Source organism: Anomaloglossus baeobatrachus, chromosome 5 (genome assembly GCF_048569485.1).
Source record: "Anomaloglossus baeobatrachus isolate aAnoBae1 chromosome 5, aAnoBae1.hap1, whole genome shotgun sequence".
Classification (NCBI taxonomy): Eukaryota; Metazoa; Chordata; class Amphibia; order Anura; family Aromobatidae; genus Anomaloglossus; species Anomaloglossus baeobatrachus.
The window spans coordinates 278,054,449-278,082,269 of record NC_134357.1 but is presented as its reverse complement, the minus strand read 5'-3'; the positions used below and the strand labels follow the sequence as shown (position 1 = coordinate 278,082,269).

The following is a 27,821-nucleotide window of genomic DNA, read 5'->3' as shown; positions in this document are numbered from 1 at the left end:
TGCCCCAACTCCACCCATTTTGGCAGAGCAGAGCTAAACTGGCTTTAAAATGCCGAAACAGATATATGCCAAAATTCTGTTGTAATCGCTTTGATGAATCGGTGCCATCGGGCTAATTCATCAAGGTGTTTTTACCAGTTTTCTGTCATGAAACAAAGTGAAGTGTAGCAAAATGTTTGTGCATCTTGAAGTTGAACAACAATGTTGTGAGCTTTGGCATTTCAAGACCAGTCACGGCTATCTTCTCCAAAACAGGTAGAGCTTGGGCAGGAAGGAGAGTGACAAAGCCTGCTAGGCAACCTCATCAAGATTAGTGGCAAAAATAATGTCAACAATATACTGCTCTAATGAATTAGGTACATCTTACTCCAGAGGGGCCTATTTTAAGACTGATATGTAAAAACGCTAGTCTTAAAGAATTAGGCTCATAGTTGTTATGTTTCACTAGGATACTGGAGTACTATTGTGCAAAACATTTGTGACATTGCAAAAAGTTGTAAATGACAAATCATCAATCAAACCCAAAAAATTTCAAGAGCTGGAAAAAAATACCATAAAAATGGTGTGAATCCCAAAGTTAAAGGGCATAATTCATGAAGGGGCATCCTGGAGTCAGAAGATCATAATTCATGAACAGGTGCATGCCTCTTCTTGAATTTGGAGCATCTGACGACTGAGGTGCGCCTCCATGCACTACAAAAAAAATATCACTCCAATAAGTGACAGGAGTGAGATTTCTGGAATACGGGACACTACAGCTCATCATGAGTACACAAGCTGTGGCATCCTGCCCGTTGCGGTGCCCCCATGCCACCTCAGCTTTGGCCATTTTGTTGGGGCTGGCAGAAACTGGTGTGAACATGGCAAAAGTCACAAAATTTAGGCAGAACTTCGAGTTGTGCCTAAATTTTGCATATTCTCAAAGCTTTTGTGCCAGAATTCTGGCATGAAAGTGTGACGCCCTGGGCAAGCCAGGGGTCACAGGTCACAACACCACCACACCCTACACCCCAGTTAGGAACATCTAAGCTAACCCAAAATCCTTGTTGCCTTCCTCCAGGGGCTGATGTTCACACCAGGGGGTGGGCCAGGCGGTTGGCTCCGCCCACCGAGGAGTTCACAGCCCTGGAGGTGGGAAGAACCAGGCAGAACAGTTCAGATAGAGTTTGGACAGGGAGAAGTTAAGAGAGAGGAGTTGAGTGGAGGAGTTGAAGCCAGAGTGAAGTTAAGGAAAGGGAGTTGAAGACAGAAGTTGAGCTCAGAAGTTAAGCTAGGGAAGTGGTAGAGGAGTGAAGCTGAAGTCAAGTAAAGTGAAAGAGGCCGTAGTAAGCCTGAAGTTGGTCCGTGGCTGTGTGCCTGGACAGTGTCAGCAAGGTCAGTAGACGGCGGTGAAAGTCTAGAGGGGGACTGCTCGGAGGTTGCTGGAAGGACCGTGGACGGCTAGTGGCCCGGCGGTCTGGAGCAGTATACAAAGGACAGTCAGCACCAGGGCAGGGGGGTCTCGGATCCCGCTAAGGCTAGGAGTCGCCATAATTTGCCAAATCCGTCAGTGAAGGGGACGTCTGTCTCCTAACAACCAAGTCCCGATTGAAGGCAACAGTCCAACTATTGAGGAGAGACACCGCCACCGCCAAGGCACCAGTTTCTCAGGGCCAGCGCCTGCGGGCAAAGTAGGGCTCCTCCGGCCCATATCCAAGCCGGGGAGCGGGTTACCGGTGGGAACCCATCGCAACCAATATCAACAGAGGTGCAGGACAGAGGGACCGTCACCGTCACCTACTGGGGAAAGCAAGTGCAGCCGTCCGTGGGAACCGTCTTCCCAGCCGAGTGTTTTACCGAGAACTGTGTTATCGTCTCAGGCTGAGTGAGTACCACAGTGCCGCAAGGCACAGCGCTGCCCCCGCGTCCCTGCGCCCACCAAGCCCTGCACCACACACCTCATCACTGGGCCCCGGGATCACCAACCCCTACCCACGGAGGGGCAACACAACAACTGGCTGCTCCATACCATCCTTCCCGGGATCCCCATACAGAGCAGCGGTGGTGTCAACAAATCACTACAACCGTGGGTGGCGTCACGGACAATAAACTCACCCCAACAATCCCAAAACCAATCCCCTTTTCACTCACGAGCGAGGAGCGCCGCTCGAGTCCCCGGGATCCGGCCCATCGCTCGAGCCACCGAGCAGCGGCAGCAGGCCGCAGTGCCAGCCGGACCCGAGCAGTAGGGAGAGCGCGGCGTCCCCTCTTCCGCCCGTGACAACTTGGCGTCACGAACAGGATGTTACCGCTCTGCCGTTGGGTAGAGGTGCGCCTTGTGACCGCCGGAGGTATCCGGCTGAAAAATTTCAGAAGTCGCCATCTTTGGCGCGAAAAGTTCCCGCTCGAGCGTCTTCTCGAGTAGCAGAGGCGCGAAGGCCAAAACTCCGCCCCAATAAAGGAGGGGCCGAAAAGAAGCTAAGGGGGACGAAATGGCGACTGGTCGCGTGTGAGGTGGCTGTAGAAGCAGGGACGCCAGGACCCTGTGGCCTTCTCATTGCTAGTTCCTGGAAAGCCCGACCACTGAGATGTCTGCTCCAGCCAACAACGGCGAGGCCCCCGCGCCCGGCACAGCGGCGTGGATAGAGAACCGGACTACCCCGCTGAGTCATCGTCTGCAGGCCCGGATGCAGCTCCTCCTGGAGGAGTGGGAGGCCGACATGGCGGACGTGGTGGCTGCTATGCGGAGATGCGAGGTGGAGGAAGATTTGGAGGAGCGGGTAAGAGACCCACGTCCCTGTATTCCAGAGGGATCGGCCATCGTGGCTGAGGGGCCCGGCCTACACCCGCTCACCCTGCTGCCTCCCCCGCTACCCGCGTTAGTTGCTGCCGCCCCGCCACTAGGCCCGCTACCTGTCCAACCGGTAGCGGTACCCTGCCCGTCCGCCCAAGCGGACCGACCGGCTGCAGACGCCTGGGGCAGCCCTGCACTGCTTCCCCAGAAGCCCCCGGAGCCGAGCCCCCTTGATGAAGATGTGTTGGAGGCTCCGGCGGTGATTGTGCCAGACCCCGAGCCCGGGGCCGTGGCCTGGATGAAAGCCTGGGTGATTCAATTCCACCAGCGACAGCAGGGTCAGATCTTCAGGATGATGGAGCAGTGGACCAACGAGGTGGAGATGCTGATTGCAACTGCCCCGGTGTACGGAGGGGGAACAGATGTAGAAGAACCGACTGGTGACCCACGTCCCTATGTCCTACCAGGACCGGCCGCTGCGGCTGAGGGGCCCGGCCTAGTCTCGACCTATGCATCATCCTTGCCGTTACTCCTGGGGCGCCCCAGTGTAAACTCGCCTGACCTGCTGCCCCGTGCTGCTACAGAGGGATCAGATGTGCTGGATGCTGGAGGCCAGGAGGCTGCGGCAGCTGGCGGTAACCCGCCTGACGCAGGAACAAGAGATGACGACTCCTGCCCCAGCCCCGGGTCTGCTGCTGAGTTTGAAGAGGCAAGTGAGCGTTCCCGCTATGTGGGAGACCCCGTGGTTTTCCATACACCGCGTACCGGTGGAAATGGGTACCGGGTGCCCCTGTCACCGCAGGCATGTCAGTGCATGTTTGATATGCTGGTGGCAGAGGATGGGTCCGCCTCAGCAGAAGAATCTGAGTAAGGTCAGCGGAGTACCGCTGCACCGTCCCCGTTGGGACCACCAGTGTGTTTGTTTGGAAAAAGAAAACAGTTGTGTTTGAGTGTGTTTGATTACAAGTTTGAAAAATGATGAAAAATGATAATAACCGTGAAAAGTAACCAGATTATCTACCGTGATTGAGAGAAAACCGGCCGTAGCCGGCACCGTTGTCCCCGTGGGGACCGTTTAAAAATGTTTTGCATGGGAACTATCCATGGACAAGCCCGTGAACTTGCAGGGCAACCACAAACGTTAGTGGCATGTAAATAGTTGGTTTACCGTACCGTTTCCGCAGTTGCCGCCTCCGGAGAGGCAGGTTGGAGGGAGGGCCCTCAGCAGAGCAGGCTGGGGCCCAGCCACCACAGGAACCGGTGGCTACCCTCTGGAGGGGAAGGACAGATCCCGCTCGGGTAACTTGTGCTGGACTGGGGTAAAGGGGTGCTGCCTGGGCTTTAGGGGCAGCATCAGGGCCAGGTTGCTTGGGTGGGAGAGAGCGGAAACCGTACCCGTAAAACCGTTAGTAACGTTTAAGAAATTAACCTCCCGCTGTGGGATGAAGCCATAATTTGTATGTTTACCGTTTATCTTTTACAGAAAATAAAACCGGTGTTGGACGGGCAGACACGCGGATGGTCTGCATTTTGCTAAGGGGGAATGTGATGCCCTGGGCAAGCCAGGGGTCACAGGTCACAACACCACCACACCCCACACCCCAGTTAGGAACATCTAAGCTAACCCAAAATCCTTGTTGCCTTCCTCCAGGGGCTGATGTTCACACCAGGGGGTGGACCAGGCGGTTGGCTCCGCCCACCAAGGAGTTCACAGCCCTGGAGGCGGGAAGAACCAGGCAGAACAGTTCAGATAGAGTTTGGACAGGGAGAAGTTAAGAGAGAGGAGTTGAGTGGAGGAGTTGAAGCCAGAGTGAAGTTAAGGAAAGGGAGTTGAAGACAGAAGTTGAGCTCAGAAGTTAAGCTAGGGAAGTGGTAGAGGAGTGAAGCTGAAGTCAAGTAAAGTGAAAGAGGCCGTAGTAAGCCTGAAGTTGGTCCGTGACTGTGTGCCTGGACAGTGTCAGCAAGGTCAGCAGACGGCGGTGAAAGTCTAGAGGGGGACTGCTCGGAGGTTGCTGGAAGGACCGCGGACGGGTAGTGGCCCGGCGGTCTGGAGCAGTATACAAAGGATAGTCAGCAACAGGGCAGGGGCCTCTCGGATCCCGGCAAGGCTAGGAGTCGCCATAATTTGCCAAATCCGTCAGTGAAGGGGACGTCTGTCTCCTAACAACCAAGTCCCGATTGAAGGCAACAGTCCAACCATTGAGGAGAGACACCGCCACCGCCAGGGCACCAGTTTCTCAGGGCCAGCGCCTGCGGGCAAAGTAGGGCTCCTCCAGCCCATATCCAAGCCGGGGAGCGGGTTACCGGTGGGAACCCATCGCAACCAATATCAACAGAGGTGCAGGACAGAGGGACCGTCACCGTCACCTACTGGGGAAAGCAAGTGCAGCCGTCCGTGGGAACCGTCTTCCCCGCCGAGTGTTTTACTGAGAACTGTGTTATCGTCTCAGGCTGAGTGAGTACCACAGTGCCGCAAGGCACAGCGCTGCCCCCGCGTCCCTGCGCCCACCAAGCCCTGCACCACACACCTCATCACTGGACCCCGGGATCACCAACCCCTACCCACGGAGGGGCAACACAACAACTGGCTGCTCCATACCATCCTTCCCGGGATCCCCATACAGAGCAGCGGTGGTGTCAACAAATCACTACAACCGTGGGTGGCGTCACGGACAATAAACTCACCCCAACAATCCCAAAACCAATCCCCTTTTCACTCACGGGCGAGGAGCGCCGCTCGAGTCCCCGGGATCCGGCCCATCGCTCGAGCCACCGAGCAGCGGCAGCAGGCCGCAGTGCCAGCCGGACCCGAGCAGTAGGGAGAGCGCGGCGTCCCCTCTTCCGCCCGCGACAACTTGGCGTCACGAACAGGATGTTACCGCTCTGCCATTGGGTAGAGGTGCGCCTTGTGACCGCCGGAGGTATCCGGCTGAAAAATTTCAGAAGTCGCCATCTTTGGCGCGAAAAGTTCCCGCTCGAGCGTCTTCTCGAGTAGCAGAGGCGCAAAGGCCAAAACTCCGCCCCAATAAAGGAGGGGCCGAAAAGAAGCTAAGGGGGACGAAATGGCGACTGGTCGCGTGTGAGGTGGCTGTAGAAGCAGGGACGCCAGGACCCTGTGGCCTTCTCATTGCTAGTTCCTGGAAAGCCCGACCACTGAGATGTCTGCTCCAGCCAACAACGGCGAGGCCCCCGCGCCCGGCACAGCGGCGTGGATAGAGAACCGGACTACCCCGCTGAGTCATCGTCTGCAGGCCCGGATGCAGCTCCTCCTGGAGGAGTGGGAGGCCGACATGGCGGACGTGGTGGCTGCTATGCGGAGATGCGAGGTGGAGGAAGATTTGGAGGAGCGGGTAAGAGACCCACGTCCCTGTATTCCGGAGGGATCGGCCATCGTGGCTGAGGGGCCCGGCGTTCACCCGCTCACCCTGCTGCCTCCCCCGCTACCCGCGTTAGTTGCTGCCGCCCCGCCACTAGGCCCGCTACCTGTCCAACCGGTAGCGGTACCCTGCCCGTCCGCCCAAGCGGACCGACCGGCTGCAGACACCTGGGGCAGCCCTGCACAGCTTCCCCAGAAGCCCCCGGAGCCGAGCCCCCTTGATGAAGATGTGTTGGAGGCTCCGGCGGTGATTGTGCCAGACCCCGAGCCCGGGGCCGTGGCCTGGATGAAAGCCTGGGTGATTCAATTCCACCAGCGACAGCAGGGTCAGATCTTCAGGATGATGGAGCAGTGGACCAACGAGGTGGAGATGCTGATTGCAACTGCCCCGGTGTACGGAGGGGGAACAGATGTAGAAGAACCGACTGGTGACCCACGTCCCAATGTCCTACCAGGACCGGCCGCTGCGGCTGAGGGGCCCGGCCTAGTCTCGACCTATGCATCATCCTTGCCGTTACTCCTGGGGCGCCCCAGTGTAAACTCGCCTGACCTGCTGCCCCGTGCTGCTACAGAGGGATCAGATGTGCTGGATGCTGGAGGCCAGGAGGCTGCGGCAGCTGGCGGTAACCCGCCTGACGCAGGAACAAGAGATGACGACTCCTGCCCCAGCCCCGGGTCTGCTGCTGAGTTTGAAGAGGCAAGTGAGCGTTCCCGCTATGTGGGAGACCCCGTGGTTTTCCATACCCCGCGTACCGGTGGAAATGGGTACCGGGTGCCCCTGTCACCGCAGGCATGTCAGTGCATGTTTGATATGCTGGTGGCAGAGGATGGGTCCGCCTCAGCAGAAGAATCTGAGTAAGGTCAGCGGAGTACCGCTGCACCGTCCCCGTTGGGACCACCAGTGTGTTTGTTTGGAAAAAGAAAACAGTTGTGTTTGAGTGTGTTTGATTACAAGTTTGAAAAATGATGAAAAATGATAATAACCGTGAAAAGTAACCAGATTATCTACCGTGATTGAGAGAAAACCGGCCGTAGCCGGCACCGTTGTCCCCGTGAGGACCGTTTAAAAATGTTTTGCATGGGAACTATCCATGGACAAGCCCGTGAACTTGCAGGGCAACCACAAACGTTAGTGGCATGTAAATAGTTGGTTTACCGTACCGTTTCCGCAGTTGCCGCCTCCGGAGAGGCAGGTTGGAGGGAGGGCCCTCAGCAGAGCAGGCTGGGGCCCAGCCACCACAGGAACCGGTGGCTACCCTCTGGAGGGGAAGGACAGATCCCGCTCGGGTAACTTGTGCTGGACTGGGGTAAAGGGGTGCTGCCTGGGCTTTAGGGGCAGCATCAGGGCCAGGTTGCTTGGGTGGGAGAGAGCGGAAACCGTACCCGTAAAACCGTTAGTAACGTTTAAGAAATTAACCTCCCGCTGTGGGATGAAGCCATAATTTGTATGTTTACCGTTTATCTTTTACAGAAAATAAAACCGGTGTTGGACGGGCAGCCCGCGGATGGTCTGCATTTTGCTAAGGGGGAATGTGACGCCCTGGGCAAGCCAGGGGTCACAGGTCACAACACCACCACCCTACACCCCAGTTAGGAACATCTAAGCTAACCCAAAATCCTTGTTGCCTTCCTCCAGGGGCTGATGTTCACACCAGGGGGTGGGCCAGGCGGTTGGCTCCGCCCACCGAGGAGTTCACAGCCCTGGAGGCGGGAAGAACCAGGCAGAACAGTTCAGATAGAGTTTGGACAGGGAGAAGTTAAGAGAGAGGAGTTGAGTGGAGGAGTTGAAGCCAGAGTGAAGTTAAGGAAAGGGAGTTGAAGACAGAAGTTGAGCTCAGAAGTTAAGCTAGGGAAGTGGTAGAGGAGTGAAGCTGAAGTCAAGTAAAGTGAAAGAGGCCGTAGTAAGCCTGAAGTTGGTCCGTGGCTGTGTGCCTGGACAGTGTCAGCAAGGTCAGCAGACGGCGGTGAAAGTCTAGAGGGGGACTGCTCGGAGGTTGCTGGAAGGACCGCGGACGGGTAGTGGCCCGGCGGTCTGGAGCAGTATACAAAGGATAGTCAGCAACAGGGCAGGGGCCTCTCGGATCCCGGCAAGGCTAGGAGTCGCCATAATTTGCCAAATCCGTCAGTGAAGGGGACGTCTGTCTCCTAACAACCAAGTCCCGATTGAAGGCAACAGTCCAACCATTGAGGAGAGACACCGCCACCGCCAGGGCACCAGTTTCTCAGGGCCAGAGCCTGCGGGCAAAGTAGGGCTCCTCCGGCCCATATCCAAGCCGGGGAGCGGGTTACCGGTGGGAACCCATCGCAACCAATATCAACAGAGGTGCAGGACAGAGGGACCGTCACCGTCACCTACTGGGGAAAGCAAGTGCAGCCGTCCGTGGGAACCGTCTTCCCACCCGAGTGTTTTACTGAGAACTGTGTTATCGTCTCAGGCTGAGTGAGTACCACAGTGCCGCAAGGCACAGCGCTGCCCCCGCGTCCCTGCGCCCACCAAGCCCTGCACCACACACCTCATCACTGGGCCCCGGGATCACCAACCCCTTCCCACGGAGGGGCAACACAACAACTGGCTGCTCCATACCATCCTTCCCGGGATCCCCATACAGAGCAGCGGTGGTGTCAACAAATCACCACAACCGTGGGTGGCGTCACGGACAATAAACTCACCCCAACAATCCCAAAACCAATCCCCTTTTCACTCACGGGCGAGGAGCGCCGCTCGAGTCCCCGGGATCCGGCCCATCGCTCGAGCCACCGAGCAGCGGCAGCAGGCCGCAGTGCCAGCCGGACCCGAGCAGTAGGGAGAGCGCGGCGTCCCCTCTTCCACCCGCGACAACTTGGCGTCACGAACAGGATGTTACCGCTCTGCCGTTGGGTAGAGGTGCGCCTTGTGACCGCCGGAGGTATCCGGCTGAAAAATTTCAGAAGTCGCCATCTTTGGCGCGAAAAGTTCCCGCTCGAGCGTCTTCTCGAGTAGCAGAGGCGCGAAGGCCAAAACTCCGCCCCAATAAAGGAGGGGCCGAAAAGAAGCTAAGGGGGACGAAATGGCGACTGGTCGCGTGTGAGGTGGCTGTAGAAGCAGGGACGCCAGGACCCTGTGGCCTTCTCATTGCTAGTTCCTGGAAAGCCCGACCACTGAGATGTCTGCTCCAGCCAACAACGGCGAGGCCCCCGCGCCCGGCACAGCGGCGTGGATAGAGAACCGGACTACCCCGCTGAGTCATCGTCTGCAGGCCCGGATGCAGCTCCTCCTGGAGGAGTGGGAGGCCGACATGGCGGACGTGGTGGCTGCTATGCGGAGATGCGAGGTGGAGGAAGATTTGGAGGAGCGGGTAAGAGACCCACGTCCCTGTATTCCGGAGGGATCGGCCATCGTGGCTGAGGGGCCCGGCCTACACCCGCTCACCCTGCTGCCTCCCCCGCTACCCGCGTTAGTTGCTGCCGCCCCGCCACTAGGCCCGCTACCTGTCCAACCGGTAGCGGTACCCTGCCCGTCCGCCCAAGCGGACCGACCGGCTGCAGACGCCTGGGACAGCCCTGCACTGCTTCCCCAGAAGCCCCCGGAGCCGAGCCCCCTTGATGAAGATGTGTTGGAGGCTCCGGCGGTGATTGTGCCAGACCCTGAGCCCGGGGCCGTGGCCTGGATGAAAGCCTGGGTGATTCAATTCCACCAGCGACAGCAGGGTCAGATCTTCAGGATGATGGAGCAGTGGACCAACGAGGTGGAGATGCTGATTGCAACTGCCCCGGTGTACGGAGGGGGAACAGATGTAGAAGAACCGACTGGTGACCCACGTCCCTATGTCCTACCAGGACCGGCCGCTGCGGCTGAGGGGCCCGGCCTAGTCTCGACCTATGCATCATCCTTGCCGTTACTCCTGGGGCGCCCCAGTGTAAACTCGCCTGACCTGCTGCCCCGTGCTGCTACAGAGGGATCAGATGTGCTGGATGCTGGAGGCCAGGAGGCTGCGGCAGCTGGCGGTAACCCGCCTGACGCAGGAACAAGAGATGACGACTCCTGCCCCAGCCCCGGGTCTGCTGCTGAGTTTGAAGAGGCAAGTGAGCGTTCCCACTATGTGGGAGACCCCGTGGTTTTCCATACCCCACGTACCGGTGGAAATGGGTAACGGGTGCCCCTGTCACCGCAGGCATGTCAGTGCATGTTTGATATGCTGGTGGCAGAGGATGGGTCCGCCTCAGCAGAAGAATCTGAGTAAGGTCAGCGGAGTACCGCTGCACCGTCCCCGTTGGGACCACCAGTGTGTTTGTTTGGAAAAAGAAAACAGTTGTGTTTGAGTGTGTTTGATTACAAGTTTGAAAAATGATGAAAAATGATAATAACCGTGAAAAGTAACCAGATTATCTACCGTGATTGAGAGAAAACCGGCCGTAGCCGGCACCGTTGTCCCCGTGGGGACCGTTTAAAAATGTTTTGCATGGGAACTATCCATGGACAAGCCCGTGAACTTGCAGGGCAACCACAAACGTTAGTGGCATGTAAATAGTTGGTTTACCGTACCGTTTCCGCAGTTGCCGCCTCCGGAGAGGCAGGTTGGAGGGAGGGCCCTCATTAGAGCAGGCTGGGGCCCATTCACCACAGGAACCGGTGGCTACCCTCTGGAGGGGAAGGACAGATCCCGCTCGGGTAACTTGTGCTGGACTGGGGTAAAGGGGTGCTGCCTGGGCTTTAGGGGCAGCATCAGGGCCAGGTTGCTTGGGTGGGAGAGAGCGGAAACCGTACCCGTAAAACCGTTAGTAACGTTTAAGAAATTAACCTCCCGCTGTGGGATGAAGCCATAATTTGTATGTTTACCGTTTATCTTTTACAGAAAATAAAACCGGTGTTGGACGGGCAGACACGCGGATGGTCTGCATTTTGCTAAGGGGGAATGTGATGCCCTGGGCAAGCCAGGGGTCACAGGTCACAACACCACCACACCCCACACCCCAGTTAGGAACATCTAAGCTAACCCAAAATCCTTGTTGCCTTCCTCCAGGGGCTGATGTTCACACCAGGGGGTGGACCAGGCGGTTGGCTCCGCCCACCAAGGAGTTCACAGCCCTGGAGGCGGGAAGAACCAGGCAGAACAGTTCAGATAGAGTTTGGACAGGGAGAAGTTAAGAGAGAGGAGTTGAGTGGAGGAGTTGAAGCCAGAGTGAAGTTAAGGAAAGGGAGTTGAAGACAGAAGTTGAGCTCAGAAGTTAAGCTAGGGAAGTGGTAGAGGAGTGAAGCTGAAGTCAAGTAAAGTGAAAGAGGCCGTAGTAAGCCTGAAGTTGGTCCGTGACTGTGTGCCTGGACAGTGTCAGCAAGGTCAGCAGACGGCGATGAAAGTCTAGAGGGGGACTGCTCGGAGGTTGCTGGAAGGACCGTGGACGGGTAGTGGCCCGGCGGTCTGGAGCAGTATACAAAGGACAGTCAGCACCAGGGCAGGGGCCTCTCGGATCCCGGCAAGGCTAGGAGTCGCCATAATTTGCCAAATCCGTCAGTGAAGGGGACGTCTGTCTCCTAACAACCAAGTCCCGATTGAAGGCAACAGTCCAACCATTGAGGAGAGACACCACCACCGCCAGGGCACCAGTTTCTCAGGGCCAGCGCCTGCGGGCAAAGTAGGGCTCCTACGGCCCATATCCAAGCCGGGGAGCGGGTTACCGGTGGGAACCCATCGCAACCAATATCAACAGAGGTGCAGGACAGAGGGACCGTCACCTACTGGGGAAAGCAAGTGCAGCCGTCCGTGGGAACCGTCTTCCCAGCCGAGTGTTTTACCGAGAACTGTGTTATCGTCTCAGGCTGAGTGAGTACCACAGTGCCGCAAGGCACAGCGCTGCCCCCGCGTCCCTGCGCCCACCAAGCCCTGCACCACACACCTCATCACTGGGCCCCGGGATCACCAACCCCTACCCACGGAGGGGCAACACAACAACTGGCTGCTCCATACCATCCTTCCCGGGATCCCCATACAGAGCAGCGGTGGTGTCAACAAATCACCACAACCGTGGGTGGCGTCACGGACAATAAACTCACCCCAACAATCCCAAAACCAATCCCCTTTTCACTCACGGGCGAGGAGCGCCGCTCGAGTCCCCGGGATCCGGCCCATCGCTCGAGCCACCGAGCAGCGGCAGCAGGCCGCAGTGCCAGCCGGACCCGAGCACAGAGAGAGCGCGGCGTCCCCTCCTCCGCCCGCGACAAAAGCAAAAAAAAAAGGAACAAAACTAAGATGAATCAGAGCCTCAGACTAAACAATCTAAAGTCTTTAAGACTGTCCAGTATAATAAGTGTACACTGTCTAAAAATTAGGCAGTTTGTAATAAATCTGATCTCGAGAGCTTTACAAAAATCATCCAGTATTGGTATTTTATCAGAAATACATTTTTTTTTAAAACTGATATCTAAGGAAAACTGCAAATATCTCCTTTGATTTTTCAATGTGCTTATTTATACATCTGATCACAATTTACTGTGTATACTAACCAAAAGAATGCAATGGAAAAAAATGAAAAAGCATCCTATTTCAACCAGATCTAAGGTAGAACGCTGTATATTGCTGTAGGCTATTCCTGTTCTTTTGTTAAAAGGAGTCTCTCAGCACAAAAGGACTGTTCAAGCCAAGCACAGGCAAACTGTCACACTTCAAGCATGGCGAGCACATTTAAAGCAAAAGTAGTCTGGCGCACAACGAAAAAAACACCAAAACCACATCACAAATAGGGGGACACAATAACAATGGTGTGGGTGGGCCCTGATACTAGTGAGAGGGTTGGTGGGATACCTCCTATTCTCACCTGAGGCTATCCTTACTCTCCTAGCCAGTCCCTATTGAGTCTCCGCAACTGTCGCCGAGCAGCACCCTGAGACCCGAGGAAATCGTATAGATGCCCTGACTAGTGAGAGGCAGGTGAGGTTCACTAAACCCACCACTGCACTAATAAGACAAGAGGGTAGCGGAAACAAACAGGGGAAAAACTGCAACACAAAAGGATAAAGACTGGCTTCTGAAATGCTCTAAATCAGTTCCTTCCACCAAGGAGCCAGTATACAAATGGGTTTGTATCTTCAGCAAGGATATCTGGGTAACACTTTTATTTAAACCTGAAGAGCGTGACTACAAAGCAACTGCAGCTGAAGCACTCAGCTAGGGACTGCTGAAAAAGCTGCTAACAGCAAAACTGACATTAACCATTTCAGTACAGAAAGAAACAAAACCACATTTAAATATAGCTAGCCAGATGGAGATGAGAGGCTCCAGTCCGAAAGCTGTCACTAGTCTCCAAAAAAGGGAGACAACCGTGACATGAACAATTGCACCTTAGAAAACAAGTAGATTTTATCTATCTACACCCCTCTTTTTACTAATCGACAGCTCTATCATTACTGGAGATAGAGAATGGCAGAGATAGATGGAAAACAAGTAGGTGAGAAGGTGCAATTCACAATTTGGTAATGCCAAGGGTGCACTGAATGCCTGTGGTTGGTTTGAGCAGTCGTTTTCTACTGACAGCTACCCTTTATAGGAACTCTTTTAGCAGATTTCTTCCTATTAAACCAATAACAATGCTGGGTAGTAAATATGATGACATTTGAAAGCATACCACTCTAAGCATTGATCAACTTACTACTGCTAAGTAAACAAATTCAGTCACAAATGCCCAGTGATGAGTCCCGTTTAGCTGTTTTCTCTAAACCTTCTCCAACACCTTTGTTTGGACTTGATTTTCAGCATCAGTAATGTCCAATGTCATTGTGCTAGGATCTTGCACCAATGGTCTATACCAAGGGCTTGGGACTGCCCACTGACCACTATTGACCCAACATATATGCTATTTGAGAAATTAAAATGTATGTTTTGACCCCGAGCTACTGTTGTCTTTGATCTGGCACTGAGAATTAGCTCATACCTTCACCAATATTATCTTCTCACATGTTTCTGTGCCAGTAAAATGTCTAGTTCTGTGTACGCATCTTGAAGATTAATTCTAGATGCTGCATTTTCTTTGATACAAATGATATTTGTATTATATTCTCATTCCTAATAAACTGTCAAGCTAATGCCATCCTCCCTAATTATCCACACGCTGGTATCTTGTGACAGTAATTAGTTATGCTGTAATTAGTTGCATATTTCTATCTTGAATCTAACGACCGCTCTTGCATGTTTTAGGTTCTTACGCAATAGAAGTAACCAGATGGGAAATAACGTACAGGAGCAAAATATGGTAAGGCATAGATTTTGACCTTGTACAGTCAGGGCCAGAAATATTTGGACAGTGACACAAGTTTTGTTATTTTAGCTGTTTACAAAAACATGTTCAGAAATACAATCAGGGGCGTAACGACCGCGGTCGCAGCGGTCGCCACTGCGACCGGGCCCGCAGGGTTTTAGGGGCCCGGCAGCCGCTCTGCACAGCCGGCTCCTCTCTGTAACAGAGGAGATGCGCTGTGTAGTGGCCGACTACGCGACCGCCAGGGGGCCGGCCTGTGAGTCAGGGGGCCCGGTGTCAGCAGGGGGCAGAGGGGCCCCCTGACCTGGAGAGACCCACCAGGCGTTTCTGAGCTGCGGCAGAGCAGAAGCGCTCCTGCACAGCAGACGAAATCCATCCTTCCAGGACCTGCGATGATGTCATGCCCATGTGACTGTGTGGGAGGAGACACAGGATGCCGGGGAGAAAGCATCAGAAGATACGGATTCCTGAAGGAGACATGGACACATGATGACTGGTAATGAGAAAAGAGGGGGCACGAGGGGGAGGGGAGTGCAGGGTGAGTGGCATATGAGGGCTGCAGACTGTGACAGAAGGATGTGAAGGGGTGCAGAGTGTTTGAGAGGGGTAAGTTGGGGTACAGGCAGGGTGAGATATGTGGGGCAGGGTGTGTGACATATGGGGGTGTAGTGTGTGTGCTATGGGGGGTGCAGGCTGTATGGGGAGCAGTGTGTGTGACATATGGGGGCAGGGTCATAACTACCGTGGTTGCAGGGGTCAAAAGGAGAAGAGAGGTACTTGTTTTTTTATTTTGCTGGCTCCATGACACATGGAGGCCTGGAGGGGCCTTGCTGCATGACACATGGAGGCCTGGAGGGGCCTGGCTGCATGACACATGGAGGCCTGGAGGGGCCTTGCTGCATGACACATGGAGGCCTGGAGGGGCCTGGCTGCATGACACATGGAAGCCTGGAGGGGCCTGGCTGCATGACACATGGAAGCCTGGAGGGGCCTTGCTTCATGACACATGGAGGCCTGGAGGGGCCTTGCTTCATGACACATGGAGGCCTGGAGGGGCCTGGCTGCATGACATGGAGGCCTGGAGGGTCCTGGCTGCATGACATGGAGGCCTGGGGGCCTGGCTGCATGACACATGGAGGGCCTGGGGTGGCTGGCTGCATGACACATGGAGGGCCTGGGGTGGCTGGCTGCATGACACATGGAGGCCCTGGGGTGGCTGGCTGCATGACACATGGAGGCCTGGAGGGGCCTGGCTGCATGACACATGGAGGCCTGGAGGGGCCTGGCTGCATGACACATGGAGGCCTGGAGGGGCCTGGCTGCATGACACATGGAGGCCTGGAGGGGCCTGGCTGCATGACACATGGAGGCCTGGAGGGGCCTTGCTGCATGACACATGGAGGCCTGGAGGGGCCTGGCTGCATGACACATGGAGGCCTGGAGGGGCCTTGCTGCATGACACATGGAGGCCTGGAGGGGCCTGGCTGCATGACACATGGAAGCCTGGAGGGGCCTTGCTTCATGACACATGGAGGCCTGGAGGGGCCTGGCTGCATGACATGGAGGCCTGGAGGGTCCTGGCTGCATGACATGGAGGCCTGGGGGCCTGGCTGCATGACACATGGAGGGCCTGGGGTGGCTGGCTGCATGACACATGGAGGCCCTGGGGTGGCTGGCTGCATGACACATGGAGGCCTGGAGGGGCCTGGCTGCATGACACATGGAGGCCTGGAGGGGCCTGGCTGCATGACACATGGAGGCCTGGAGGGGCCTGGCTGCATGACACATGGAGGCCTGGAGGGGCCTGGCTGCATGACACATGGAGGCCTGGAGGGGCCTGGCTGCATTACACATGGATGCCTGGAGGGTCCTGGCTGCATGACATGGAGGCCTGAGGGCCTGGCTGCATGACACATGGAGGCCCTGGAGGGGCCTGGCTGCATGACACATGGAGGCCCTGGGGTGGCTGGCTGCATGACACATGGAGGTCTATGGGACTGCATAAAAAACATGAAGGACACCTTATACATGAACTAGGGGTACATTATACATGGAGGAGTATGGGGCTGCATAATACAATATGAAAATTGATGGGGCTGGATTATAATACATATAGGACTATGGGGGCTGCATTATAATATATGGAGGACTATGGAGGCTACCTTATACATGGACTATGGAAGTGCATTATAAAGCATGGAGGACTATGTGGTGCAGTATAATATATGGAGAACTATGGGGTGAATTTTAATACATGGAGAACTATGGGAAATGCATTATAATTGAAGGGCTACTTTATACATGGAGGATTATGGGGGTGCATTATAATATATGGAGGGCTATGTATCTGCATTCTAATATATGAAGGGTTATGTGAGACCCTTTATACAATTATTTGGAAGGCTATGTGGGGGCTGTTATAGTATTTTGAGAACTTTATACAGGGGGGACAAAGATACAAGTATGGGATGGAAATGTTTTGTGCTGAGGGAAAAAGGCTCTTTCCCTCAGCAGCCAACTTTCCCATGCTCTGCTATACATCTCTCAGCACCCAGCTTTCCCATGTTCTGATATACATCTCTCAGCACTCAGCTTTCCCATGTTCTGATATACATCTCTCAGCACCCAGCTTTCTCATGCTCTGATATGGGAAAGCTGGGTGCTGAGGACAAGATAAATATCAGAACATAGGAAAGCTGGGTGCTGATAGAGGGATTTCAGGGTGCTGTGGGTGAGAGCCAAGTGTCAGCGTCATTATCCTGTACCCCGAGTGTCAGTGTCATTATCCCTTACCCCATACCTCCCAACCGTCCCGGATACAGCGGGACTTTCACGCTTTACGTTGTTTGTCCCGTTGCCACGATCGGGACGGCCGGCTCCCGGGCTCCGCCCACCCACTCTCTCTCCGCCTCCCTGCTTTTCCCTCCTACCATCCCAGTAGACGTGGCATAACAGAGAGGAGCGCTGCCTGTGCTGCTGCTGGTACAGTAAAATCTCCCCAGCGCTGATTTCCCTCCCTCCCCCCCCTCATCCCCGGCCGGAGCCTCTCTGTGCGGTCGGCCGGCCGCCTGTCTGTGCGGTCGGCCGGCCGCCTTTCTGTGCGGGCGCCCCCCGGCCGCCTGTCTGTGCGGGCGCCCCCCGGCCGCCTGTCTGTGTGGGCGCCCCCCGGCCGCCTGTCTGTGCGGGCGCCCCCCTGCCGCCTGTCTGTGCGGGCGCCCCCCTGCCGCCTGTCTGTGCGGGCGCCCCCCTGCCGCCTGTCTGTGAAGGCGACCGGCCACCTCACTGTGTGGGCGACCGGCCGCCTCACTGTGGCTCCCTGCGTGTCCATGCTGGAGGCCCGCCGGCTGCCTGCGTGTCCATGCTGGAGGCCCGCCGGCTGCCTGCGTGTCCATGCTGGAGGCCCGCCGGCTGCCTGCGTGTCCATGCTGGAGGCCCGCCGGCTGCCTGCGTGTCCATGCTGAATGGGTGTGGATGGGGAGTGGATATGGGCGTGACTGTGAAATGGGTGTGGTTAGGGGGCGTGGCCTAAAAATTTGCCTTCTTTTCCTTTTTTAAAAGTTGGGAGGTATGCCTTACCCCAAGTGTCTGTGTATGTGGAGGGGGGGCCCAGGTCTAAACTTTTGCACCGGGGCCCATCCAACTCTAGTTACGCCACTGAATACAATTATATATATAATATGGGCTGAAAGTGCACACTCCCAGCTGCAATATGAGAGTTTTCACATCCAAATCGGAGAAACGGTTTAGGAATCATAGCTCTGTAATGCATAGCCTCCTCTTTTTCAAGGGACCAAAAGTAATTGGACAAGGGACTCTAAGGGCTGCAATTAACTCTGAAGGCGTCTCCCTCGTTAACCTGTAATCAATGAAGTAGTTAAAAGGTCTGGGGTTGATTACAGGTGTGTGGTTTTGCATTTGGAAGCTGTTGCTGTGACCAGACAACATGCGGTCTCAATTGAGGTGAAGCAGAACATCCTGAGGCTGAAAAAAAAGAAAAAATCCATCAGAGAGATAGCAGACATGCTTGGAGTAGCAAAAACAACAGTCGGGTACATTCTGAGAAAAAAGGAATTGACTGGTGAGCTTGGGAACTCAAAAAGGCCTGGGCGTCCACGGATGACAACAGTGGTGGATGATCGCCGCATACTTTCTTTGGTGAAGAAGAACCCGTTCACAACATCAACTGAAGTCCAGAACACTCTCAGTGAAGTAGGTGTATCTGTCTCTAAGTCAACAGTAAAGAGAAGACTCCATGAAAGTAAATACAAAGGGTTCACATCTAGATGCAAACCATTCATCAATTCCAAAAATAGACAGGCCAGAGTTAAATTTGATGAAAAACACCTCATGAAGCCAGCTCAGTTCTGGAAAAGTATTCTATGGACAGATGAGACAAAGATCAACCTGTACCAGAATGATGGGAAGAAAAAAGTTTGGAGAAGAAAGGGAACGGCACATGATCCAAGGCACACCACATCCTCTGTAAAACATGGTGGAGGCAACGTGATGGCATGGGCATGCATGGCTTTCAATGGCACTGGGTCACTTGTGTTTATTGATGACATAACAGCAGACAAGAGTAGCCGGATGAATTCTGAAGTGTACCGGGATATACTTTCAGCCCAGATTCAGCCAAATGCCGCAAAGTTGATCGGACGGCGTTTCATAGTACAGATGGACAATGACCCCAAGCATACAGCCAAAGCTTACCCAGGAGTTCATGAGTGCAAAAAAGTGGAACCTTCTGCAATGGCCAAGTCAATCACCAGATCTTAACCCAATTGAGCATGCATTTCACTTGCTCAAATCCAGACTTAAGACGGAAAGACCCACAAACAAGCAAGACCTGAAGGCTGCGGCTGTAAAGGCCTGGCAAAGCAATAAGAAGGAGGAAACCCAGCGTTTGGTGATGTCCATGGGTTCCAGACTTAAGGCAGTGCTTGCCTCCAAAGGATTCGCAACAGAATATTGAAAATAAAAATATTTGGTTTGGGTTTGGTTTATTTGTCCAATTACTTTTGACCTCCTAAAATGTGGAGTGTTTGTAAAGAAATGTGTACAATTCCTACAATTTCTATCAGATATTTTTGTTCAAACCTTCAAATTAAACGTTACAATCTGCACTTGAATTCTGTTGTAGAGGTTTCATTTCAAATCCAATGTGGTGGCATGCAGAGCCCAACTCGCGAAAATTGTGTCACTGTCCAAATATTTCTGGACCTAACTGTATGTCTATCAATTCGTTTGAAGGTATATTTTGTGTTTCCCAACAGGATTTTTAACAAAATTGGGCAGTTTTACATAACTAAGCAGTTCTGTGTTAATCCTAACAATAACTGTGATATAAATATACCATAAGACTGACCCGCACATCCAACAGGTGCTACCTGAAAACACATTATAGCTACAAAACATATACAGCTGCACACTGAAATGCTAACAATGAATAAGGGAAATCTTGTATTGTATTACTGCTATAGGAATATTTAAAAAAGAGAGATATTTTGTATATGTGAGCCCAATCACCACGGCAAAGTAATCTCTGTATACTGGGAACCTAACCTGAAAATGCCACTATCTGGGTTAAAATGAATTAACACAAAAGCGGTCTCTTTATGAGAGGACACTCCCATTTCATAACAGTATCAAAATCTGAAAAAATGTATTTATGGCATTTCTTCAAAAAGGAGCACAAATGTCCCAAGTGATAAATAATCTTTATTCAATAAATTAAAAACTCAACACACAGTAAAAGGGATGTATACAGCAACAAAACACGGAATAGCAGCAAATAGTATATTGCACATGAATACCACAATTGGTTAAAGTGACAAGTGCTATGCAAAAATCTGCAACACCACCTCCTCCTTGGTTATATATATAAATAGGGCTATTCAATAAATTTTATTATGCTCCATATAGCAAATGTCCTAATGCCCATTACAACACTCAATAAGTCATCAAACTGGAGGAATGAATGATATCAAATCACTTATAATATACATAAAACTATTCAGTCACTAATTCACATTGTGCATAATGTACCAGCTGTGGGTGGAGGTGGATCAGTGCTTGGACTACGTCCTACTGAGGCACTAAGCCCTGCGTGTATATAGGACTAATTATATGGTAAATAGCAAATACCGATCTACCGGCCACCGCTGACAAGCTCCCACCGGTAGGAGACACAATAGTGGCAGTCAGGCGCCGAGTAGATCAAATGTCCAACCAATACCACCCACCACACACAGTATGTTACCTGGATTATTTAAACAGAAATCATGCTGCTCTGCCGCTTATCCCGACGTACGTTTCACCAGATCGCTTCAACGGGAGGCGTGTGTGGTGGGTGGTATTGGTTGGACATTTGATCTACTCGGCACCTGACTGGCACTATTGTGTCTCCTACCGGTGGGAGCTTGTCAGCGGTGGACGGTAGATCGGTATTTGCTATTTACCATATAATTAGTCCTATATACACGCAGGGCTTAGTGCCTCAGTAGGACGTAGTCCAAGCACTGATCCACCTCCACCCACAGCTGGTACATTATGCACAATGTGAATTAGTGACTGAATAGTTTTATGTATATTATAAGTGATTTGATATCATTCATTCCTCCAGTTTGATGACTTATTGAGTGTTGTAATGGGCATTAGGACATTTTCTATATAGAGCATAATAAAATTTATTGAATAGCCCTATTTATATATATAACCAAGGAGGAGGTGGTGTTGCAAATTTTTGCATAGCACTTGTCACTTTAATCAATTGTGGTATTCATGTGCAATATACTATTTGCTGCTATTCCGTGTTTTGTTGCTGTATACATCCCTTTTACTGTGTGTTGAGTTTTTAATTTATTGAATAAAGATTATTTATCACTTGGGACATTTGTGCTCCTTTTTGAAGAAATGCCATAAATACATTTTTTCAGATTTTGATACTATCTGGGTTAAAAACCTACATGTCTAGGCAGCTAGACTAAAAACCTAACTTAAAATGCCACAATCTGGGTTAAAAACCTCCATGTCTGGGCAGCTAGATTCCAGCTATAAAGGGCAGCTATATATGTTTTGTAGTAATAACTGTGATATGTCCTACTATGCAATTTCATGTAAAAAAAGGCCTGTGGATATATGTAATTTCCATGAAATAACAGGTCTGGAACATTAATGTATCAAGTTGCTCCTCTGTTATTACTCCTAGAAATGTATGAATTAATTGACAACTAGGTGTTACTATTCCCTCTTGCCAAATGGGTGTGTCCTTTCACAGAATCATACTGTTGACACTGATTGGATAGTGTTATAGTGGTTAGAGACACACCCACAACTCGTAACATCCGGTTGTCAATTTAGACAGGACGGAGAAAAGTCACAGTGCATCGTTGATGTATTATAGTAAGTAAAATAATATTCTAAAACAGACTTGTCTGGAGCGCTCAAAGCTCCACTTTAAGACATCTAATTATTGCAGCTTGATTCTTCGAATGCATTGCTCTTATTGTGATTGATATAATGTGAGATTCACATTGTCCTTTCAGACTGGGATAAATCAACCTTCAGCACCTTCAAGTGAACTCATTGACCTTGACCTTGCCCAAATGCCTAAAACACAGAACGAGAGTAATGGCTACCCTGCACCTGCTGCCGCCGTTCCTGTTTTAGTGCCAAATGTGAATCCACAGCCAGCTCGCATTTCTGGTAAGCAAGTATATGCTTGGTCTTATCATAGAATCCAGTACAGTTAATATGCCATTAGAGGTTCTGACTCAATTATTCTAAGATCCCAATTGTGTGCTTTGTCTAGATTTTTCCACAACCCATCTGCAGAAAAATCTTCAGCGATATCTTCTAACGTGCAAATGTCGCTACGGATTTTGATGCAGATTTGCCTCAGATTCCACCTTTTCCATTACAAGAAGTGAAATCTATACTGACTCATTGCAAAGAACTGAAATACTGCAGATTTTACTCTTGAAGATACAATTCTTTTAAATATCTACTTAACTGGTACGGTATTATATTGTAGATTTGCTGCATGCAAATTGTGCCCAAAGTATGCATGGTGTGACTAAAAGCCCCGTTACACGCAACGACATCGCTAACGAGATATCGCTGGGGTCAAGGAATTCGTGACGCACATCCGGCCTCGTTAGCAACGTGTGACACCTACGAGTGACCGCTAACGATCCGAAAAAAGGGAAAAATTGTTGATTGTTGACACGTCGTTCCTTTCCAAAAAATCGTTGATCTTTTAGGATGCAGGTTGTTCGTCGTTCCTGAGGCAGCATACATCGCTACATGTGACACCCCGGGAACGACGAACAACAGCATTCCTGCGTCCTCCGGCAACAAGGTGAGAGTGACGTTAATGTGGCTGCTCTCCGCCCCTCCGCTTCTATTGGTGGCCCGCTGTGTGATGTCGCTGTGACGCCGCACGAAACTCCCCCTTAAAAAAGAGTTTGTTCCGTGGCCACAGCGACGTCGTTAGGTAGGTATGTGCGTGTGACGCGTACCTGCGATATTGTTCGCCACGGGCACCGATTTGCCCATGACGCACGCACGACGGGGGCGGGTGCGATCGCTAGCGACATCCCTTGCGATGTCGCAGCGTGTAAAGCGGCCTTTAGACTGAGAGATGGATCATCTATTCAAGATTCTCATCTATTAGCTTAGGTGGAGAGCAAGTAAAAAGAGTGATTCTACTTATCATTGCTCACATTGTTAGCCCATTGATTTTGATAAACACCATGTAATGCTTCATTACCTCTATGGCAGGGCTGCAGGCAAATTGAACACTAGCTGTCAGGTTCCCATCCCCATCAACATTGATAGCTTGGGGCTACAGTAGTTGGGATATCCTCGGGGAATCTTTCTACCTAAAAAGAATGTTATAAAGCAGATAATTCCATTCAAGGGGAATATGCCATTATCTTATGTTTTAGTACCAATTCAGAAGGGAACATGAGGATTGTCTGAAGGTGAGAACCCCTTTAACGTCTTTCAACAAATGAACGTGACTATACATCCAGATTGAAAACAGTTTACCGCAATCTGCATTACAGTTACATCTTGGCACAGGCATCTTACCATCTACAGTGGAAAGCCAGGTGTTATACACAGCTTAACTCCTGCTGTCAGTGGCATAACTAGAATCTGATTGGCTACGATTAAAAAGATGGACCTGGGCACCCACCTGTATGTTGGTCAGATGTATGGGCCCTTGTAGTGTTCTAGCTTCTATAAAGACATTTGTATTTGCCCCACGTGTACTAATGCCCTCTGTTCTGGTTTCTTCCTGTAATCACGTCCACTACCATGGGTTCCTTTCTTCCTGTAATTATGTCCTCCGACCTGGTTCCCATCATGTAGTAATGTCTCCATTCATTTGCACCTTCCTCTAATAATGTCATCTATCCTGGACCTATCCTACAATCATGTCCCCCATGATGGGCTCCTTCCTCTACTAATGTCCTGTATCCCAGGCACATCTTGTAATAATGTCCAATATCCTAGCCCACATCCTCCGCCCTGGGATCAATTGCTGTAATAATGTCATCCATCCTGTAAACATGTCCCCCATTATGGACCCCTTCCTGTAATAATGTCCTCCATCCTGGTCCCATCCAGTAAGAAATGTCCCCCATCCTGGGCTGTATGCTGTAAGAAATGTCCCCCAACCTGAACTCCTTCCTATAATAATGTCCCCACCTTGGGCTGCAGCCTATTAAAAAGGTCCCCATCTTGGGCTTCATTCTGTAAGAAATGTCCCACATCCTGTGCCCCTTCCTATTATAATGTGCCTCATTCTGCTAATCTAGTCCCAGACAGTGACAGCACATAAAATCATTGCCATGCGCCACCTCTGACAGGCTCGTGCACATCAGCTGCTGGCCTCTGAATGTCCGGCACATGTTTTTCAGGTCAAAGATCTGGCGAGTTTTTATGCCGAAATATACTTCAGTTGAATGTGCGTCCTCAGACGATGAGGAAACATTCATGTCAATATTTTGTTATATATCTTTTGTTGGCAATGACAGAGGTCAATCGTTTTCTGTAAGTCTTCATAAGGTTGGCACACACTGTTGGTGGTATGTTGGCCCATTCTTCCATGCAGATCTCCTTTAGAGCAGTGATGCTTTGAGCCTGTCGCTGGGCAACACCGACTTTCAACTCCCTCCAAAGGTTTTCCATGGGGTTGAGATCTGGAGACTGGCTAGGTTACTCCAGGACCTTCATATGCTTCTTATGAAGCCACTCCTTTGTTGCCCTGGCAGTGTGCTTGGGATCATTATCATGCTGAAAGTCCCAGCCACATTTCATCTTCAATGCCCTTGCTGATGGAAGGAGGTTTGCACTCAAAATCTCACGATACATGTCCCCATTCATTATTTCATATACACAAATCAGCCGTCCTGGTACCTTTGCAGAGAAACAGCTCCAAAGCATGATGTTGCCACCCCCATGCTTCACAGTAGGTATGGTGTTCTTTGGATGCAACTCAGCATTCTGTCTCCTCCAAACACTTTTGCAACTCTTTCTACCAAACAATTTTACTTTGGTTTCATCAGACCATATGACATTCTCCCAACACTCTTCTGGATATTCCAAATGTTTTCTAGCAAAGTTCAAATGGACCCGAACATGTACTGTCTTAAGCAGGGCAACACGTGTGGCACTGCAGGATCTGAGTACCTGGCAGCGTAGTGTGTTACTGGTGGTAGCCTTTGTTACGGTGGTCCCAGCTCAATACAGATTATTCACTAGGTCCCCCTGTGTGGTTCTGGGATTTTTGCTCACTGTTCTTGTGATCATTTTGACCCCACAGGGTGAGATCTTGCATGGAGTCCCAGATCAAGGGAGACTATCAGTGGTCTTGTATGTCTCCCATTTTCTTATTATTGCTCCCACAGTTGATTTCATCACACCAAGCTGCTTGCCTATTGCAGATTCAATCTTCCCTGCCTGGTGCAAGGCTACAATTTTATGTATGGTGTCCTTCGACAGCTTTTTGGTCTTCACAATAGTGGAGTTTGGAGTGTGACTGTTTGAGGTTGTGGACAGGTGTCTTTTATACTTATAACAAGTTCAAACAGGTGCCATTACTACAGGTAATGAGTGGAGGACAGAGGAGCAGAAGAAGTTACAGGTCTGTGAGAGCCAGAAATCTTGCATATTTTTAGATGATTAAATACTTATTTTCCACCATAATTTGCAAAAAAAAAATCTTGCCAAATCAGACAAGGTGATTTTCTGGATTTTCTTTCTCATTTTGTCTCTCATAGTTGTGGTCTGCCTATGATGTCACTTACAGGCCTCTCTCATCTTTTTAAGTGAGAGAACTTGCACAATTGGTGGCTGACTAAATACTTTTATTTCCCCACTGTAGATTGCTACATGTGTAGCAGATTAGAACCATCAGTACATGAACACAGCCTCAAAACCACTGTCATTACATCAGAATAACCATCACTACATGAATGCAACACCAGAATTAACATCACACATGAATGCAGCATCAGAATCTCCCTCTACAAAGGAACATAGCACTAAAACTATCATCAGTACATGAATATGTCAGCAAGCTTAGTACAGAGATCAATTACATTGTCAGGTCAGCTCCATATGCATTTGTATCACATGACCCTACAATGTTCTTAAACATGATGAGGAAATATTGGGAGTTGTTGTTACTAGCTATTATCAGACTGAGGACAACAATACTGATGAGATGCAAGCTGTGTCACAAATAATATTTTACAATCAGGTACCTTATAGGTGAAATGTTCTCTGATTTAAATCATATCCATCCTTTTTGTCCCCATGTAGTAAAGATGCCATGATGAGATATAATTCTCAGAAATCATCTCTGCAGACTTCCCTTTTCTCTGGTTTCTGCCGCACTGTCTGACACCATGTCATTAAAAACTAAAATTATCATTACAATGCCCCTTGCAAACTATGTCTGTAAGACTGTCCTTCCTTATGCTGTCCCCATCTTCAGTGTCCCCCATGCTCCCACTTTGCCATACTGTCCTGATGTTCCCACCACACCATGCTATCCCTTACTCTCCCAGAACTCCATACTAACCCTAACCACTACAACACCATACCATCCTCCACAACTCTATACTGTACTTCCATGATCACACATGTCCATACTGTCCTTCATGCTCCCACCGCTCTATAATGCCCCCCATGCTCTCACCACTCCATGTTGTCCCCCACAAATCCACACTCTCTCCCCAAGTTCCCACAACTCCATATTGTCCACTCAAGCTCCCATAACTGCATACTGTCCCCCATGTTTCTACAACTCCATACTGTCCACCATGCTCCCACAAACTCCATGCTGTCCTTCCATGCTCCCACAACTCCATAGTAACCTCCAATCTCCCATAACTCAATACTGTTCCCTCAAGCTCCCACAACTCCACACTGTCCGATACCACAACTCCATCCTGTCCCCACATGCCCACACAACTCCATACTGTCACCCTAAGCTTCCACAACTCCATACTTGTCCACCCACATTCCTACAATTCCATACTTCCCCCTTTGCTCCCACCACTTCATACTGCCCCTATGCTCCCATCATTCCATGTTGTCCCCCCTTCCTCCCACAACTCCATACTGTCTCCACAGGCCCCCATAACTCCATACTTTCCCCACATGCCCCCACAACGCCATACTGACAGCCTTACACCCACAGTTCCATAACATTCCCACAAGCTTTCACAACTCCATACTGTCCCCACATGTTCCCACAACTTCATATTATTCCCCACCCTCCCATAATTCTATACTGTCCTTCCATATTCCCACAACTCCATGCTGTCCTGCAACATTCCCACAACTCCATACTGTCCTCCATTCTCCCACAAATCCATACTGCCACCCACGCTCACACAACTCCATACTGTCCTGCCATGTTCCCACAACTCCATACTATCCCCCACAACTTCATGCTGTCCTTCCACGCTCCCAACACCATACTGTCCCCTCAATCTCCCACAACTCCACACTGCCTCCCACTGACCTTCCGTGCTCCCACAGCTCCAAACTGTCCCCCCACCTCTTCTTACTAACCCCTCTCATTTAGCTGAGAGCAACAACCACACCTACAATGATATGACATTTAATCTTTGGCTCCTCCATGGAGCACTTACAATTCAACTTTCCCACTATCTCAGCTGCCTCTGCGGCACAGCGTTAACATAAAGCAGCGTGATGAGGTCTGCAACATGATGACCTCATCACACAGCTTCACATCGGGATCTAATGAGTGTTCCTCTGCTCTGCCCTTGTCCCCATGCATTCAAGTGTATTTGCATCTATAAGACACAAATAATGTTGAATGCAGAAATATCGCCACACAAAATCCTCTGGCGGGCCACATGTTGTTCAGGCCTGTTCTAGAGGCATTGCTCATTCACAGAGCAA

General features: G+C 51.2%; 1 protein-coding gene across 2 annotated transcripts in view; it reads left to right on the top strand.

Annotated features, from left to right (window-relative positions):
- The window catches only part of TOM1L1 (target of myb1 like 1 membrane trafficking protein), a 196,761-nt gene that overhangs the window by 112,346 nt on the left and 56,594 nt on the right, over positions 1-27,821 (top strand). For both annotated transcript variants that reach the window (XM_075347461.1, XM_075347460.1), the window contains 2 exons: positions 14,315-14,369; positions 21,920-22,079. In XM_075347461.1, the coding sequence (XP_075203576.1) occupies positions 14,315-14,369; positions 21,920-22,079 (215 nt within the window). The remainder of the gene's footprint in view (positions 1-14,314; positions 14,370-21,919; positions 22,080-27,821) is intronic.